Source organism: Brassica rapa, chromosome A08 (assembly GCF_000309985.2).
Source record: "Brassica rapa cultivar Chiifu-401-42 chromosome A08, CAAS_Brap_v3.01, whole genome shotgun sequence".
NCBI lineage: Eukaryota > Viridiplantae > Streptophyta > Magnoliopsida > Brassicales > Brassicaceae > Brassica > Brassica rapa.
The window spans coordinates 8,606,730-8,624,032 of NC_024802.2; the positions used below are offsets into that span (position 1 = coordinate 8,606,730).

Below are 17,303 nucleotides of genomic sequence, written 5' to 3' on the forward strand. Positions count from 1 at the left end.
AAACATATTTTAAAAAAGCATTTAAAAGTCATACAATAATATGTAAATTCATAATACAAACCGAAATATAAAAAAAACTACATATCATCGAAGTAGTCGGTGGGGTTGCTCGGCTGTTGACGGGTTGGATCGGACTCTTGGGGATCTCGTACTGGAAACTCAAGAGCGGCTCGTCTCTCACTCAACATTCTCTGCATAATCGGGTTTCCCACGGCCATCACGTCTAGCAAATCCTCAAGAGAGTCAAAACGAACCTGCTGGCTATCCATTCGAGCTTTCATCTGAGAAGTCTCTTCATCCCGTCTCGAAGTGTATGACGAAGTTGCACTTGCAACTTCGTTAACAGAGCCTATACCAACTATTCGGCCCTTCTTTTTAGAAGCCACCTATAAAATTAAAACATATATTAATATAGTTAATTATGCTAAAATATTAAAAATAATGTAAACAAAAATTTTAAGTTGTACCTCTTCGAAGATTCTGTCGGCGTCTTCGGTGGCCAATGTGACGTGTAATCCATCGGGAGACTCATGGGTTAGTTGCGTCTCACGTTCTTCAATCCGAGAAGACACTGCTTGGAAGAGTTTCTCAGATGCAGGATCCACAAAAACTCCGTCGGATGTGGCGTGAGTCATCTTGAATAGGTCAGACAGAGATGGTTAGACTCCCGTCTTCTCGAACTACAAAAAAAAATTAAATTAAATATTAAAAATTAAATTAATTGAAAATTTTAAAATAAATATTTAAAACAAAACTTACAGCTTCTAGACGGATTCCTGCATGAGGTTATTGCCCGGTTCTGTGAAGCATGGGCAAATGACCATCTTTATCCTTCGTTCTTCGAGAAGCCGAGCACGAATTGGCCTTTTTGATCGAAGAGGGGTGCTGCCAATAGGCGATGAGGCCATCCCACACATCCTTCGTGAGCTCAGTGGGCTTTTCCTCATACCCGTAGATCTCCCACTTGTCCTTCCAATCGGAGACTGTGTTGCAGAGGCGGATCTTTGCCTTTGCAACGAATTCCGCCTTCACCCTCTCGGTGATTCCAAAAGACCAATGCCACTTTTGCTGAAACACAAAAATTTTGAAGAAATTATAATTAATAATAAATATTTAAAAAATATATATATATTTAAAAGTGAAAATTTAATTAAATTTAAAAATCTTACCGCAAAACATTAAAACCAAGTGATCTTAACGTGATTTGGTGTCTTGCTCCAGTTCGGATATGCCCCGTCGTAATAACCCTTAATCGTCTTTGAAACGCTCTGGCTAACACAGTTGTTAGCCCCAAACCTGAAAAAAAAAATATAACCGTTAGAAAATAAAAATAATTTAAATTTTAATGTAATAAAAATTAATAACTTACCAATACGTTCCTCGGGGTCTATCGGGGTCTAGAACATCCAAACCCTCCCGACCAGGCTGGGCAAGCAAATCCTCCACCGTATATCTCGCGAATGGGGCATATGAAGGCACACGCAAATCCGGATGAACTGCACCTTCTGGGACATGCTGAGGTGCAGCTGCTGGAAGAGGAGGTGGAGGCATATGCGGTGGAGGAGGAGGACTCCAAGCAACTCACTGAGAAGGCTGAGAGTCTGGAACTGCATCGGAAGATGATGGACCGGAAGAAGATGTACCGGAACCATCACCAAACAACTGGACATAAGTAGGTGCTGCTGATTTCCTCCTAGGAGCCATCTAAAAAAAATAAAAAAAATTAAATCAATTACGACATAATTAAAAAATTATTCCGTTACCTAACTAATCACCTAAACTAGTATTCCGTCACCTAACTAATCACCTAAACTAATTACCTAACCTAAACTAATTACCTAACTAATTAATCACATAAACTATCTTTAAAAAAAAAAAAAGAGAAGAGAGTTTACCTTAGAGGGAGAGCAAAGGAGTTTGGGAGGAATGAACGAGGTAGCCTCGCTCTCGGCGTCTCATTATATAGATAACGATTCATCGTAAACGCGACGTAATATTACGACGAATTTACCAGGCCCGCGTTTTTCCATTTACGACGAAGCTACCAGGTCCGTGTTTTCCGATTTACGACGAAATTACCAGGCCCGTGTTTTTCGGTTTACGACAAAATTACGTTGAATAGGTTTACCAGGGTTTTCCATTTACGACGAATTTACCAGGCCCGCGTTTTCTCATTTACGACGAATTTACCAGATCCGTCTTTTTTCATTTACGACAAAATTACCACGCCCGTGTTATTTTTACAAGGATTTTACGACGCTTAACCCTAAACACCGAGAATGAAATCCCTAAACCCCAAAGTCACATATCATCTAACATCATATCTTATTCTTTACTACTTCTTACTCTTTCTCCAACTTAAACCCTAAAACTCCAAATAAAAATTTAAAAATTAAAGATGAAAAATTATATAAAACAACATTTGTTACACATACATTAAGATGGTAAAAAAATAATATTTCTTTAAACATACGTTACAATAGAGAAATACAACATTTGTTACATATATTACATCACTCTAAATCGTTTTCTTTCTCATCAATATTACATCACTCTAAATCGTTTTCGTTCTCATCACTATCATTACAATCATCATCGTCGCTTCTCTCGAACTCGTCTTTACGTGCTTCATCTGTCGCATCTTCGGGAATATCTTCATATTGAAAGTTTGGCGGGTCGATCAAAAGGATTTCATCAGTTGGTTGTTCTGGTACCTCAACTTCAGTGATAGCGTCTTCTTCTTGCAAGGGTGGTTTTTCTCCAGCGATAATGCATCCACGAGGTGTAATTTTGATAGCAGCTACCGAGTTTATCCCGGAAGTTCGAAGCCGAAGATAAGGAAGGAAGCTAACTTGCTCGGCTTGTGAAGCTAAAATGAAAGGCTCAAATTTGTTGTATCTTTTCCCATAATCGACATCCACAACACCAAATTTGTTATACCGAATCCCTCGGTTCACAACAGGATCGAACCATTCACATTTGAAGAGGATGCATTTTAGCTTCAATAACCCTGGAAATTCCACTTCAATAATCTCCTGCAATATCCCTTAAAAGTCTGTTTCACCTTTCACACATATTCCATAGTTACTCGTTGCCCGATGTCTCCCATACTCGTATGTGTGAAAGGTAAATCCTCGTGTGAAATACATAGGTGATGTGGTGACCTTTGCAACTGGACCTTGAACCAATTCGTGAAACCATACGGGATAATATGGGTCGTCATAATCAACCTACAAAAAGCAGATTTTCATAATTAATATTAAAGTATCAAAACACTTACTTAATTAATCAATGTATGAGATATATTACGTACCTGTGATTTTAACCACTTGACAAAGTGCTTATCTTTACGTGTGTCCACATCAGTCGCAGATATTTCTGGTATTGCTTCTTCAACTTGAGATACAAACATGCTGCAAATTAAACAAATAATCGTCATACATAATTAACTTCAATACATATAATTAACATTCACAAAAATATTTACCTTTTAAAGTAACGGGTCATTGCATCCTCGCAGTTGAGCAGAATATAAGTGTGAGCACTATGTTTATCCTCTTCACATGACCACCATACTTCTTTCGTTTTACCACCAAACCGTCTAATTTCGCAGAAAATGTCAGGAACACCATCAATTGGATATGATGTCGGTACTCCACCATCATCATATCTTCTAGGAACTTTTTTTCTCGTACGAACAGTTGGAGCAAAGTAGTATGATTTGAAGTTAGATGTTTCGGGTGTCAAACTCCCCACAACTATTGAACCTTCTACCTTTGCAAGATTTCTTGCTTTCCCCTTCAAATGTTTCATCTGTCGCTCATACGGATACATGCATCCGTTGTGAACAGGTCCACGAAGCAATGCTTCATACGGTAGGTGGACAACTAGATGCTCCATGACGTCAAAAATTTAAGGAGGAAATATCTTCTCCAGGTTGCACAATATGATCAGAATGTTCTGATGAAGTTGTTCGATGACTTCTTCCTTGAACGTACGTATGCTAAGATCTCTGAAAAATGCTCCGATGACTGTATATTGCAAAAGCAATCAAATTAATAACATTTCATAACATATGTATATATATTATAAATTTATAATTTCCTGCAAGTGCTTCATGGACATTTGCTGGAAGGAGCTCGGCAAAAGCAAATGGAAGCAGTCATTGCATAAACAGATGACAATCATGACTCTTCATTCCGGAGAACTTTTGACCTCGTTCAACACATCTTGACAGATTTGAAACATAACGATCAAGAAACTTAACTTCCGATGCAATCAGTCAAACAAGGTTGTTTTGGCTTCTGATGACAACCGAAAGATGAGAACAATAACGTTTCCATTGCTCTTGATATGTAACTCACTTCTTGAGCAAATATCAGGTAAGTCCATCCTTGACTTTTTATTATCTTTTGTTTTCCCAGGGACGTTAAGTAATGTATTCATGATGTTTTACGAAAAGTTCTTCTCAATATGCATGACATCCAGATTGTGGCGTAAGAGAAGATCCTTCCAATAGGGTAGCTCCCAAAATATACTCTTCTTATGCCAATTGTGAGAGACACCATACCCATCAGGCATATTTCCAGGAACATGCCAATTTCCTCCAACCTTAAATGTTACCTAAGCTCCGTAATAATCAATGTCCGCTTCGATCTGCTGGCCGGTGAGATATGGACGAGGACTGTCTCTGACAATTTTTTTGTGCCGAAACAATGTCTTATTTCTTCTGTACGGATGGGCAAGTGGAAGAAAGCGACAATGACAATCAAACCAACAACTCTTTCTACCATTCTTCTGTTGAAAAGCATCCGTCGATCCAAGACAATACGGACAAGATAATCTTCCATGTGTTGTCCAGCCAGACAACATCCCATAAGCAGGGAAATCACTTATCGTCCACAGCAGAAGTGCTCGCATCGTAAAATTGTTTTTCAAGGAACAATCGTACGTCCTCAACCCTTCTGACCACAATTGCTTTAGCTCTTCTATCAACGGTTGAAGAAAAACATCAAGAGACCGTTTTGGATGCTTCGACCCAGGGATTAATATGGTCAAAAATAGAAATTATTGTTCCATGCACATATCCGGCGGTAAATTGTACGGCGTAAGAATGACCGGCCACAAAAAATATTGTCTACCAGACATTCCAAATGGACTAAATCCATCGGCGCATAACCCAAAATAGACATTCAAAATATTTGTAGCAAAATCTGCGTGTACCTTGTTGAAATGTTTCCACGCTCTTGCGTCTGATGGATGTGCAACCTCACCATCTCTCTGGACATGTTCAGCATGCCACCTCATCGACGCAACAGTCCTCTCAGATTGATATAATCTTTTAAATCTGTCTGTAATTGGTAGGTACCACATCTTTTTGTACGGTACCCTATTCCTCCCACGGCCTTGCGGTTTGAATCGTGGTTTTTTGCAGAATCGACACTCTTCTAACTTGTCATCTTCCTTCCAGTAGATCATGCAGTTGTCGATGCAAACATTAATCATCTCCGAAGGTAACCCAAGACTATAAACCAATTTTTGAATCTCATAATAAGATTCAGCAGACACGTTGTCTTCTGGCAAATACTCTTTAAACAACTCCGCCCATGCATCCATGCAATTCTCAGGTAAATTATGATCCGTTTTAATATTCATCATCCTAGCTGCTAGAGACAATTTAGAGAGACCTTCTCTACAACCAGTGTAGATTGGTTGATTTACAGCATCTAGCATTTCATAAAACCTTTTTACATCTAAATTAGGTTCTTCTACATTTCCAGTTCCATCAGCTATTGTTGTAGTTGTTTCTAAAAATGCATCACTAATCATATCTTGAACCCTATCATGATCTACCATCTGCTCCTCTTGATGATAATTATATTCATTATGCACATGATTCGGTTCTTCATTATGATGAGCATCCTCAAAATTATTATTACTACTACTAGCTTCATTTCCCCCATAACCCTCTCCATGTTGATACCAAATGTAGTACTGTGGTGTAAATCCTCCGTTTACTAAATGATTCCATACAGTTTCACTACGTGCAAATTTTGAATTCTTGCATTTTCGACAGGGGCAGAACATCTTACCGCTTTCATGTGTGATCGGTGTACAGCCCGCCTGGTGCATAAATGTCTCTAGCCCGTTCAGAAATGCGTTCGTCACCCTCCCGTCGGAATCTTTGTGCAAATACATCCAACTCTGTAACTCGTAAATACTACCGCCACCGACCATTTTTTTTTGAAATTTTTTTTTTGCTGATTTTTTTTTCGTTTGTGTGTTGTGAGGAAGAGAGTTGTGTGTTGTGAGGAAGAGAGTTTTGCGAAATGACATATATATAGAGAAATTTTCGAGTTGGATAGTTGAAATATAACAACGATTTTACAAGAAATGTTTTACATGGATTTTACAAGGTTTTAACATAATATTTATAACGACTTTACAACGAGTTTAGGTAAGTTAAAGCACATTGAAGTCACGTTTTCACCTAAATATAACGGTAACATGATTCGTTGTAATGTCAATGTAACGTTTACGACTATTTTCGCTTTCCACGTACTTTCGTCGTAAACTTACCTGGACTTTACGATGAAACAGTTTCGTCGTAAAGTTCCATGGAGTTTACGACAAATTTTGGTCTCGTCGTAATTGCGTTGTAAACACCTTGCAAATTTACGAGGAAATATTTTCGTCGTAAATTTTCGTTGTTACTGATACGTTTTCTTGTAGTGATACTTAACTAAAACAAGTAAAATTAGAGAAGCAAACACACATAAAAAAGAGACATCATATTTGGATATATTTAAATAAATAATTTTAAATATATTACATTCTTGATGATTTTAAAATTACTTAAAAAGAAATTAAATTATTAAAAAATTAATATACAAATAAAACTAAAGCAAATATTTTGTAACGTCAAAATAATTAATGAATAAAAAATATATTATGTTAATAAAATAGATTTTAGATTTTAAAGACTTCTAATTCATATAATATTACAAAATTCAAAATTTGTTTATTACAATTAACATTTTACCATTAAATATATTAAAATAATATTCTAGATCGATATTCAATTGTCAGTTTTCAACTATTACACGTAAAAAAATATTATTAAGTACGCTTTTTTTTTGAAAAGGGGGTTTTATATTTTAAATAGGTTATTGGAGTACTTTTTCTTTTCTTGAATTTATTCGAGATGAGATTCCGATCTTTTAAACTAAGATAATTTATGTTCTATACATAATTATATTTTTTTTTACATAACTCTAAAATCTCGTACTTGATTCTTCATATTTTGTTAGTTAATTGTGTTACATATAATAGAAATACTTACATCAAACTAAAAATATAAAAAAAAATTCAAAATTTAAAATTTGTTATATATAATTTAATATACAAAAATTCACATATAAATAAAAATGATAAATACTCCCTCTGTTCCTAAAAGTAGGATTTTCTACATTTATTTTTTGTTCCAAAATGATAGATTTTCTAAAATTTTAAGATACTTTTAGTAAATAATGTTAAAAAGTTGTATACTTTTAAGAAACATTAATTGAAAATATTTGAATTGGTTGAATACTATTGGTTGATATTTATTGGAAAATGTATAGAAAATAAATAATAAATTCAATTGTAAAATTTTGATTTGGGACAGATTTTTGAACCGGGTTTGAAGTGGGATAGAAGACTGGATGGGATTATGGTTATTATGAACCGTTTAATTTTTTGTACTTTACATGTTTTTATTTGAAAACAAAAAAAAATTGAAATATTTATCCAATGAAAACAAAAAGTGAAAACGGAATTTCCTTTTTCTTTGACCAAACTAAGCCGGAGAAGGAAAACACCAAAACTGAGCAGGAGCAGGAAAAAAAAAACCTAAAGAATGCTCTCTATATAAAGAGATTATAATTTGCTTTTACAAAAACAAAAGTTTCACTCGAGGCTCCTTGGTTTTGAAAAAAAAAAGCTTGAAATATGAGAATCCTCCGCAGGGATTTTGTTCGTGATGGACCAGGAAGCGCTAAACTGATGGCAGAGGACTCGGATGATCTCTGGTTTACTTATAACTTGATTGCCCCCGGCGATAGTGTAATGGCTGTCACATCGAGAAAGGTTCTGAGAGAGAGAGGAAATTCTAAACGTGTAGACTCTGAACGTGTTGACTCTAAACGTGAAGACTCTGACTCTGATCAACGTGTTGACTCCAAAAAACCTGTAGGCTCTAAAAAACGTGGTGACTCTAAAAATCGTTTAGACGCTGAGCTTGACGACTCTAAACCTCTAGTGTCTGAACGTCTGACACTGAAGCTAGAAGTACAAGTTGAGGAGGTAAACTATGACAAAGACGGTGGTGTTTTGCGCATACTTGGGACGAATATCCTTGAGAACGAGCACGTACCGCTTGGTGCATACCATAGTTTGGAGCTCGTGCTGAAACGACGTTTCCTATTGAGGAAAAAAATATGGGACTCAATGGCTATTGATACACTCAACCAGGCAAAACATCATAATTCCAGTTCTGATTTAGCTGTAGTTCTAATGCAAGAAGGACATGCACAAATCTTCCTTGTCGGCAAAAGTGTGGGTGCACCAATAGAAACATCAATTCCTAATCGTAAGCATGCTGGTTACGAGGCTGCGTTGAAGAAATTCTTTGAGAACGTTGTGCGTGCCTTTGTGAAACACGTTGACTTCAATGTCGTTCGGTGTGTAGTGATCGCAAGTCCTGGCTTTACAAAGGATCAGTTTCATCGCCACTTGTTGTTGGAAGCAGAGAGAAGACAGTTGAAACCTATTACTGAGAACAAATCACGTATACTTCTGGTGCATGCAAACTCCGGATATAGGCATAGCCTTGGAGAGGTTCTGAGTGACCCCAAAGTGATGAAGATGATCCAAGATACAAAAGCATCGAAAGAGGTGAACGCTCTCAGGGATTTCTTCACCATGTTCGAAAAGGATCCATATCGGGCATGCTACGGACCGAAGCAAGTGGAGTTTGCTCATGAACAAAAGGCAATCCAAACACTTCTCATTACAGATGAGCTGTTCAAAAATTCTGACGTGAAAGAAAGGAAGAAGTATGTGGATTTTGTGGAGTCGGTGAAAAAATTAGGAGGAGAGGCTTTTATATTTTCTTCGATGCATGTTTCAGGTGAACAACTGGAAATGCATACTGGAATTGCAGCTCTTCTCAGGTTCCCTTTACCAGGTCTCGATGACGTTGAGATGTAACGATATTCTCGATTTTAGAAAACAATAGGCCTAGTTATAGTACTAGAATAAGGGAGTTTGATCTAGCTCGAATTTTTTTTAATTCTGTTTTACAAAATTAGATATTATATTGAAACCGTTTCTGTTATGGCTTAAATTGATTTGAATTTGATTCATTCAGTTCTTGAGTTCCAAATGTTTTCTCATTTTGTGGACGAACAGTGCTTAGAGATTCAAAAGATTTGTTTACTTGATACAATCTCCATGATATATAACTATGTTTTGGTTTCGCTCGCACGATATTGTTGAAAAAAATATTTTGAAAATTATCTAGTTTACATATAGATACACCACTTTATAATACTGTATTTAACTAAATCATATAAGTATAATGGTTACTGGAAATAACGTTTATAACTAAAATCAAACTATATTCCTTATTTCAGTTTGGTGTAGGTCAGTTTAATCAGATTTTTGTCATATTAAAAAATTTAAACACTAAAACCAAAAAAGAATAGGATAAACGGAAACCTACAAATAAGTGGTGGATGGTATTGGACTTTGTCTTAGAATATAATGTAAGAGACCCATTTGCCTCTTAAAATAAATCTAATGTCTTAGAACTGTTTTTACTTTTATTTTCCTATTGCTAATTGGTTTAAGAGCACCAACCGACTCATAATGGGTTTAGAAAGTCCAAATTCTATTACAAAAAAAAAACTCCAAAACCAAAACCAACTAAATCTACATCAAATAGAACCCAAATACATCAAAAATAAAGTCTAATACACTTAAGGACGTGGTTAGACTATGGATGGGCCATGGTGGTCGATCATTTATCTTCATGGACCGATAAGGTCTTTTTCAGCCAAATTCTTCCTAGGCGCTCGTCCATAACTTGAACAAAGTGTTGAAATTCTTCCTGATAAGCATTGAGACATGCACATATTGTTGGTCCAACCAAGGAAATAAGTAGAACGAGATTATCCTCTTTTTGGGCCGAAAGAATCTTGTTTTGTCCATCTTCAATTCTAGTCTGATCCGGCACCTTCTTGACTTGATTGGTTTGTTCCTCAAGCCCGCTTGCACGAGGAAACTGATATCCATAGGTCAGACTGAGCTCAAACATGTTGCTCCTCATCTCCTCTCTGTTTACGTCCCGTTGGTTGCACCTTTATCTCCATGCGCAAGTTCGTCCAGTTCACCGTCGATGATTCAATCAGCTCGTCCTCTCAAACTCGTCCAATTGGTTGGCAGCTTTCTTGTTCAAGTCGTTTCCAAGCCGTATCAAGATTCATTTCTCTATCTCGGTCCGGAACCTCATGATCATCCCAATAAGACTTTGAAACCGTCCTTTTAGCTTAGCTAATCCTTTCACTGGACTCCATGCAGTTTGGAACTAATCGAGCTGACCAGGATCGTATCACAAGGAGTAATGCTATAAGTGAAGAAGTTCAGATGATAGATAGGACTATAACATGGAAACTTGTAGACAAACCCATAAACAAAAGTAACATATTTTGAAGCGGTTATATTGTATCAAGAGAGATGCATATAGACGTATAATAAAGTACAAAGAAAGGTTCACCATGAATGGTTTAAAGCAAAGTACAAAGAGTTTGGAATTAGACCAAACCACAATTAAAAGGAAGTGTTGAAGGTAACTGAGTTTAGTAAATGGGTGAACTTAACTATTATTGAAATAAAAACACCAAGTCTAAGTAAGAAATACAGTAACCGAATATATAATTTTGAATATGGTCTCCAAAATTTAGGACCTGCTCTACGAGGAACAACTAGAAATTATCGTATAATAACTATAGCACTGAACATATGTCTTAGTGTATCTAGACTCACAGACTTGTTCTTCTTCCTCGATTCTAATTGTACCTCGGGTTAGGGATATAACCGAGAGAGGACGAGAAAACACGCCGAATTCCGACGGAGATTCCGACGGACGACACAGCCGTCGGACACTTTGGACGGAATTCTGACCGATTTCCGACGAAAACAAAAAATCTGAAGTCGTCGGAATTCCGTCGGCTAATTCCGACGAATTTCCGAGAAAACATGGGTCGTCGGAATATTCCGACGACTTTTCGACGATATTCCGATAAACAATATAACCGTTGTAGTCGTCGAAAAGTCGTCGGAATATTCCGTCAAATTTCCGACGATATGCCGATGAAAAGATATAACCGTTACGGTCGTCGGTATTCCGTCGGTATTTTCCGACGAATTTCCGACGAACCAAGTGACCGTTGCCGACAAATAAATATGACCGTTTTATAGCCGTTCGAGATTGGAAAATACTGACGGAATTCCGACGGAATGCTTAATATCTGTCGGTATTCCGTCGGAAAGTCGTCGGATATCCGTAAGCAATTTCCTATAAATGCAACCCCTCCTCATTCATCTCATTCACACCTCATTCTCTCTTCTTTCTCTTTAGTCATAACAATTCCGTGAAAATCATGTCTTCAGGAGCTTATTATCGTTCGTGGATGGATAAACCTCATTTGGATCCCAACACTAATTTGCTTACGGAAGAATACGTTCAAGGAATTGGAGAATTCATGAGGCTTGTTCAACAGCAACCGGATGCAAAAAGTGGTATGTTAAGATGTCCCTGCTCTACTTGCAATAATAATAAGGTTATAAAAGAATTTGATGTTTGGACTCATTTGTATATGAAAGGGTTTTCACGTAATTATAAAGTTTGGTACCTTCATGGGGAAACTGGTTATGAATATGGTAGTACTAGCGAACCTCAGCCTGTTAGTGAACTTCAGCCTGATATTAGGTTAGAAGAACCTAGAACGGATATAGATTATGGTGTAGGTACTGAGCAGATGGTACATGATCATTATAGAGGGGAAGAACCAAATCCCGAATCTAGGAGATTTTTTGATATGTTAGATGCAGGAAAACAACCTTTGTATCAAAATTGTAGAGATGGTCATTCAGTCTTATCATCTGCAACTAGATTAATGGGTATTAAGACAGACTATAATTTGGCTGAAGAATGCATGGATGCGATTACTGATTTTGTCAAAGGTATTCTACCTGAGGATAACCTTGCACCGGGTTCATACTACGAGGTTCAGAAACTTGTAGCCGGTCTTCAACTACCGTACGAAGTGATAGATGTATGTATTGACAACTGCATGATCTACTGGAGAGCGGATGAGACACGAAATGTATGCAAATTTTGTGGGAAACCTCGTTATCAGGAGACGAGGGGAAGAGTTCCGATCCCGTTCAAAAGAATGTGGTATTTGCCTTTGACGGAAAGATTGAAGAGGTTGTATCAGTGTGAGCGCACAGCAAAAGCAATGAGATGGCATGCAGAGCATTCCACAAATGGTGAGATTAGACATCCTTCAGATGCGAAGGCTTGGAAACATTTCCAGTCAACATATCCAGAATTTGCGGAAGAGAGAAGAAATGTTTATCTTGGATTATCTACTGATGGTTTCAGCCCGTTTGGAAAGCATGGAAGACAGTATTCTCTATGGCCAGTTATCGTGACCCCGTACAACTTACCGCCGAGCTTGTGCATGCGACGAGAGTTTTTGTTTCTCTCAATTCTCGTCCCCGGTCCAGATCATCCTAAAAGATCACTAGATGTGTTTCTTCAACCACTGATATATGAGTTGCAACAACTATGGGCGCATGGTTTTGAGACATACGATGTTTCGTGCAAAGAAAACTTTCAGATGCGGGCAGTACTTATGTGGACAATAAGTGACTTTCCAGCATATGGTATGTTATCTGGATGGACAACACATGGGAGGCTATCATGTCCATATTGTCAAGATGACACCGATGCTTTCCAACTAAAGAACGGAAGGAAAACGTGTTGGTTTGACTGTCACAGACGATTTCTTCCACCTGATCATCCATACCGCAGGAGTAAGACTTCGTTTACGAAGAACAAGCAGGTGTTTGATGGTCCACCTGAGGAAGTTAGTGGGGAAAATTTGTTGAAGCAGTTTAGGGATTTTGATGCAGAAAGGACGCCAGATGTAGGTGGACATGAAAACATTCGAGTCAGTGCGGTTGGAGAGCTACATAACTGGCACAAAAAGAGTATTTTCTGGGATCTGCCATATTGGAAGACTCATCTATTGCGGCATAATTTAGATGTCATGCATATTGAGAAGAACTTCTTCGACAATCTGATGAACACAGTCCTTAACATCCAAGGTAAAACGAAGGATAATTTGAAGTCAAGGTTGGATTTAGTCGATATCTGTGATCGTTCTGAACTTCACGTTGATGAGAACGGTACGGCCCCTTTTCCCATTTATCGGCTGGATGGTGCTAGAAAAGAAGAGTTCTTTGATTGGATTACAGATAAAGTGAAATTTCCTGACGGATATGCATCAAATTTGGGGAACTGCGTTGATAGAAGCGAAGGAAAGTTTAGTGGCTTGAAGAGTCATGATTGTCATGTAATTATGCAGCGCCTCCTCCCGTTTGCTTTTTCAGCATTATTGCCACGTAATGTTCATGAAGCAATTGCAGGGATAAGTGTTTTCTTCCGCGACTTATGCAGCAGAGTAGTGACTGAAGAGGGTATTAATAATTTGAAGACAAACGCACCAGTCAGCATGTGCAACCTTGAGAAGATATTTCCTCCATCATTCTTTGATGTAATGGAACATCTTGCTATTCATCTCGCAAGAGAATTGGAACTTGGTGGTCCTGTGCAGTACAGATGGATGTATATTTTTGAGCGTTATATGCATCATCTGAAGAAGATGGTCAAAAATCAAAGCAGGGTGGAAGGATCTATAGTGGCACAGGTGATCAATGAAGAAACTGCAATCTTTGCTGAAAATTATTTTCCACCAGAAGTGCATACAAAACACCGAAGACCTGCTCGGCATGATGACAGAGGGGAGAGAGCAACATATCATGTTACTGTCCCAAGCATGTTCAAGGAAATAGGACGACTTAGCGGAAAATTCACGAAGCGCAGACTTACGGACACTGAGCACGCTCATTTGCAAACATATTTGCTCACCAACTGTGAAGATGTTCTACAATATGAGAGGTAAAAATATTTTTTCATTTACATTGTTAGATTAATATTCAATAAATTTATTTCATATTGATAATATTTTTGTATATAGTGTATATATGGCGGAGTTGCGTATGACTCACAGGCATGCAACAGAAGATGAGCTTCAACAACTTAGAGATAACGGATTTGCTGTGTGGCTTCGTAGTTATGTGAGTCATATATCATATTACCCTATGCAAATGAGTAGTTTAAATTTAATATAAACTAATTAACTTTTCACTCATATATGTTTTTAATTTGTAGGTGAATGATGGTTTGGCCAGAGGTTTTGTGTTCGATGATTGGATACGCGAATTTGTGCAGGGACCAAACTATGTGGTCAAATCATATCCAAAATTTTGTACGCGAGGATATGCATTCACAAGGAAAGGTCATTCTAAGACAACATATGATGCTGGTGTTTCATCTTCTTCCGGTGACGATGTCTACTACGGCAACATAAAAGAAATATTGGAAATCCAATTTCCTGGAATGGTTGGATTGCGTTGTGTAGTATTCTATTGTGATTGGTATGACACCACCCCAGATAGAGGAGTGAAGATTGATGCGTTTGGTGTTACATCAGTTCATTCGCGGCGGAAACTTCAATACTATGATCCCTTCATTCTTGGTTCGCAAGCTGATCAGGTATGTCAATCTATTCATAATTTTTTTCCAATACAATTAATTAATGCTATATATTTTACTAATATTTGTATAATTGATATGTATAGGTATGTTACATCAGTTACCCTCGGGTGACGTACAGAGATGATCCATGGGTCACTGTAACGCAAATCAACCCAAGAGGACGAGTGGATGGAACTTCTGATGATGATGAACCATTGCAACCAGAGTCTACCAGCAACGCCCAGGCAGTTGAAGATTTGGCAAATGTTGAACTCGTTGAGGATTTGACTGAGTTTGGACTTGATGCTGTTGTACATTCGGAACCAGAAGCTGAGGTTGGGGAGTTTGATGAAGATTCAGAAGATTCGGATTAGTTTTTTTTTTTTTTTTTTTCCATTTGGTCCGTCGGAAATCCATCGCAAAATACCGACGAGATAGCGACGATAAAGAGTTTCATGAAAGTCTGGAGATGTCCTCGGTAATTCGTCGCAATATACCGACGACATCCCGACGAACTAACCGAGTTCGTCGGAATGTCGTCGGTACAGTGCGACGAATTACCGAGGACATGTGTTTTTAAAAAGTCCTCGGTAATTCGTCGCAACATACCGACGACATTACGACGAACTCTGTTAGTTCGTCGGGATGTCGTCGGTATATTGCGACGAATTACCGAGGACATGTGTTTTTAAAACATTTCCAACATAAAAATCTATAAATTTATATGCCAAAACTATGAAAATAATACATAATAAGTGTTTAGTATAGTATTAGATCGCAACCGTTCAAATATAACAATTCATAAAAATATTTATGTATGCATATCACATGTTTTCATAACATCTCATCTTAACACTCATATACTTATACAATCACATTCATCTAATCTTACACTACAAAAAATGTTGTTGTATAAATTCGTGTTATCAAAACATTTCTACTGTTAAATCTTTATGAAAATACTATATATATTATCAAAGATTTGGATTTTGCTTTTAGAAACTTGTAACCAACCCTTAAACACTAAGTCGTCAGTATTCCGTCGGAATGAGTCGTCAGTATTCCGTCGGAATATACTGACGAACTTAATTCCGTCGGAATTGTAATTTACCCGGGAAAACCAAACCGCGTGAAATTTTCGCGGACCGCCAATTGATATATATTTAATGATACCGACGGAATACTGACGAACCCGTATCCGTCGGAATTGTTAAATATAATTACTCATCTTCTTCCTTCTTCGTTATTTCCGCCTCCGGCTCTCTCTCAATTCTCTCCGCGATTTCTCTCCCTTTCACGGCGATTCCGGCCGTTCTCGAGCCCCCATCACCGGCGGCCCCCATTCCGGCCCCCAATCATCTTCCCCAAACCCCAAATCATGTAAGAATCATCCCAACCTTGTTTTATCCCAATTTTTTAGGGTTTTGGAAGTTAGATCTCGGATTTTAGGTTGTTTGATTGAAAATTTTAGGATTGAATGGATAGTTTAGGATATATAAGTTAGGATTGTTGTTTGGATTGTTGTTTAAGTTTTTTTTTGGAATTATTTTGTGTTTTTGTTAAAATTCAAAACGTTTTCCTGTTTTTAAAACGTTTTTTGATTTTTAAAAACGTTTTTCAAGTTTCCAATAATAAACTATGTATAATAAAACGTTTTTAAAAAATTTTAAAAATATTTAACAACATTTTTCTATAATTATAAAAATTTATAATTTTGTATACATATATATATATAAATCATGTATAATAAAAAATTTTAAAATTTTAATAATTTTTTACAAATTTCCAGTAATAAACTATGTATAATAAAACGTTTTTTAAAAATTTTAAAAATATTTAACAACATTTTTCTATAATTATAAAAATTTATAATTTTGTATACATATATATATATATAAATCATGTATAATAAAAAATTTTAAAATTTTAATAATTTTTTACAAATTTCCAGTAATAAACTATGTATAATAAAACGTTTTTTAAAAAATTTAGTTGTTTCTGTAATTATAAAAATTTATAATTTTGTATACAATATATATATAAATCATGTATAATAAAAAATTTAGTTGTTTTTTTTAAACGTTTATAAAACCTTTTGTAAATATATAAATGAAAACATTAAAAATAGAAATGGTTTGAAAAGATTTTTGATAAATTAATTTTTTTTTAGGTCCGAGGATGTACCCCGCCCCGCAGCCCGTCTTCGACGTAGTTCGGTGAGCAGTTCCCGTGCATCGGGATCGTCTCACGAACAAAACTCGGTTCCCGCATATATTCCCGCTCCAGCTCCCGCTGCCCCTCCCGCTGCTGCTCAACAGGATCCGGGGGTCATGCCAGTTGATCTATTGGTTCAACAACCAGGTCGAGAGCATCT

The 17,303-nt window shown here is 37.0% G+C and overlaps 2 protein-coding genes across 2 annotated transcripts; both read left to right on the forward strand.

The window, feature by feature from the left end:
* Positions 1–7,302: 7,302 nt before the first annotated feature.
* LOC117127099 (protein PELOTA 1-like) lies at positions 7,303–11,103 on the forward strand. Its single transcript, XM_033276385.1, has one exon. It carries the CDS (start codon positions 7,990–7,992, stop codon positions 9,247–9,249), a length of 1,260 nt encoding a protein of 419 aa, XP_033132276.1. The 5' UTR covers positions 7,303–7,989; the 3' UTR covers positions 9,250–11,103.
* A 70-nt stretch (positions 11,104–11,173) lies between these two features.
* On the forward strand, positions 11,174–15,581 carry LOC117127095. Its single transcript, XM_033276364.1, has 4 exons — positions 11,174–14,290; positions 14,370–14,469; positions 14,564–14,947; positions 15,034–15,581. Exons 1-4 carry the CDS (start codon positions 11,703–11,705, stop codon positions 15,301–15,303), a joined length of 3,342 nt encoding a protein of 1,113 aa, XP_033132255.1. The 5' UTR covers positions 11,174–11,702; the 3' UTR covers positions 15,304–15,581.
* Positions 15,582–17,303: the final 1,722 nt, after the last annotated feature.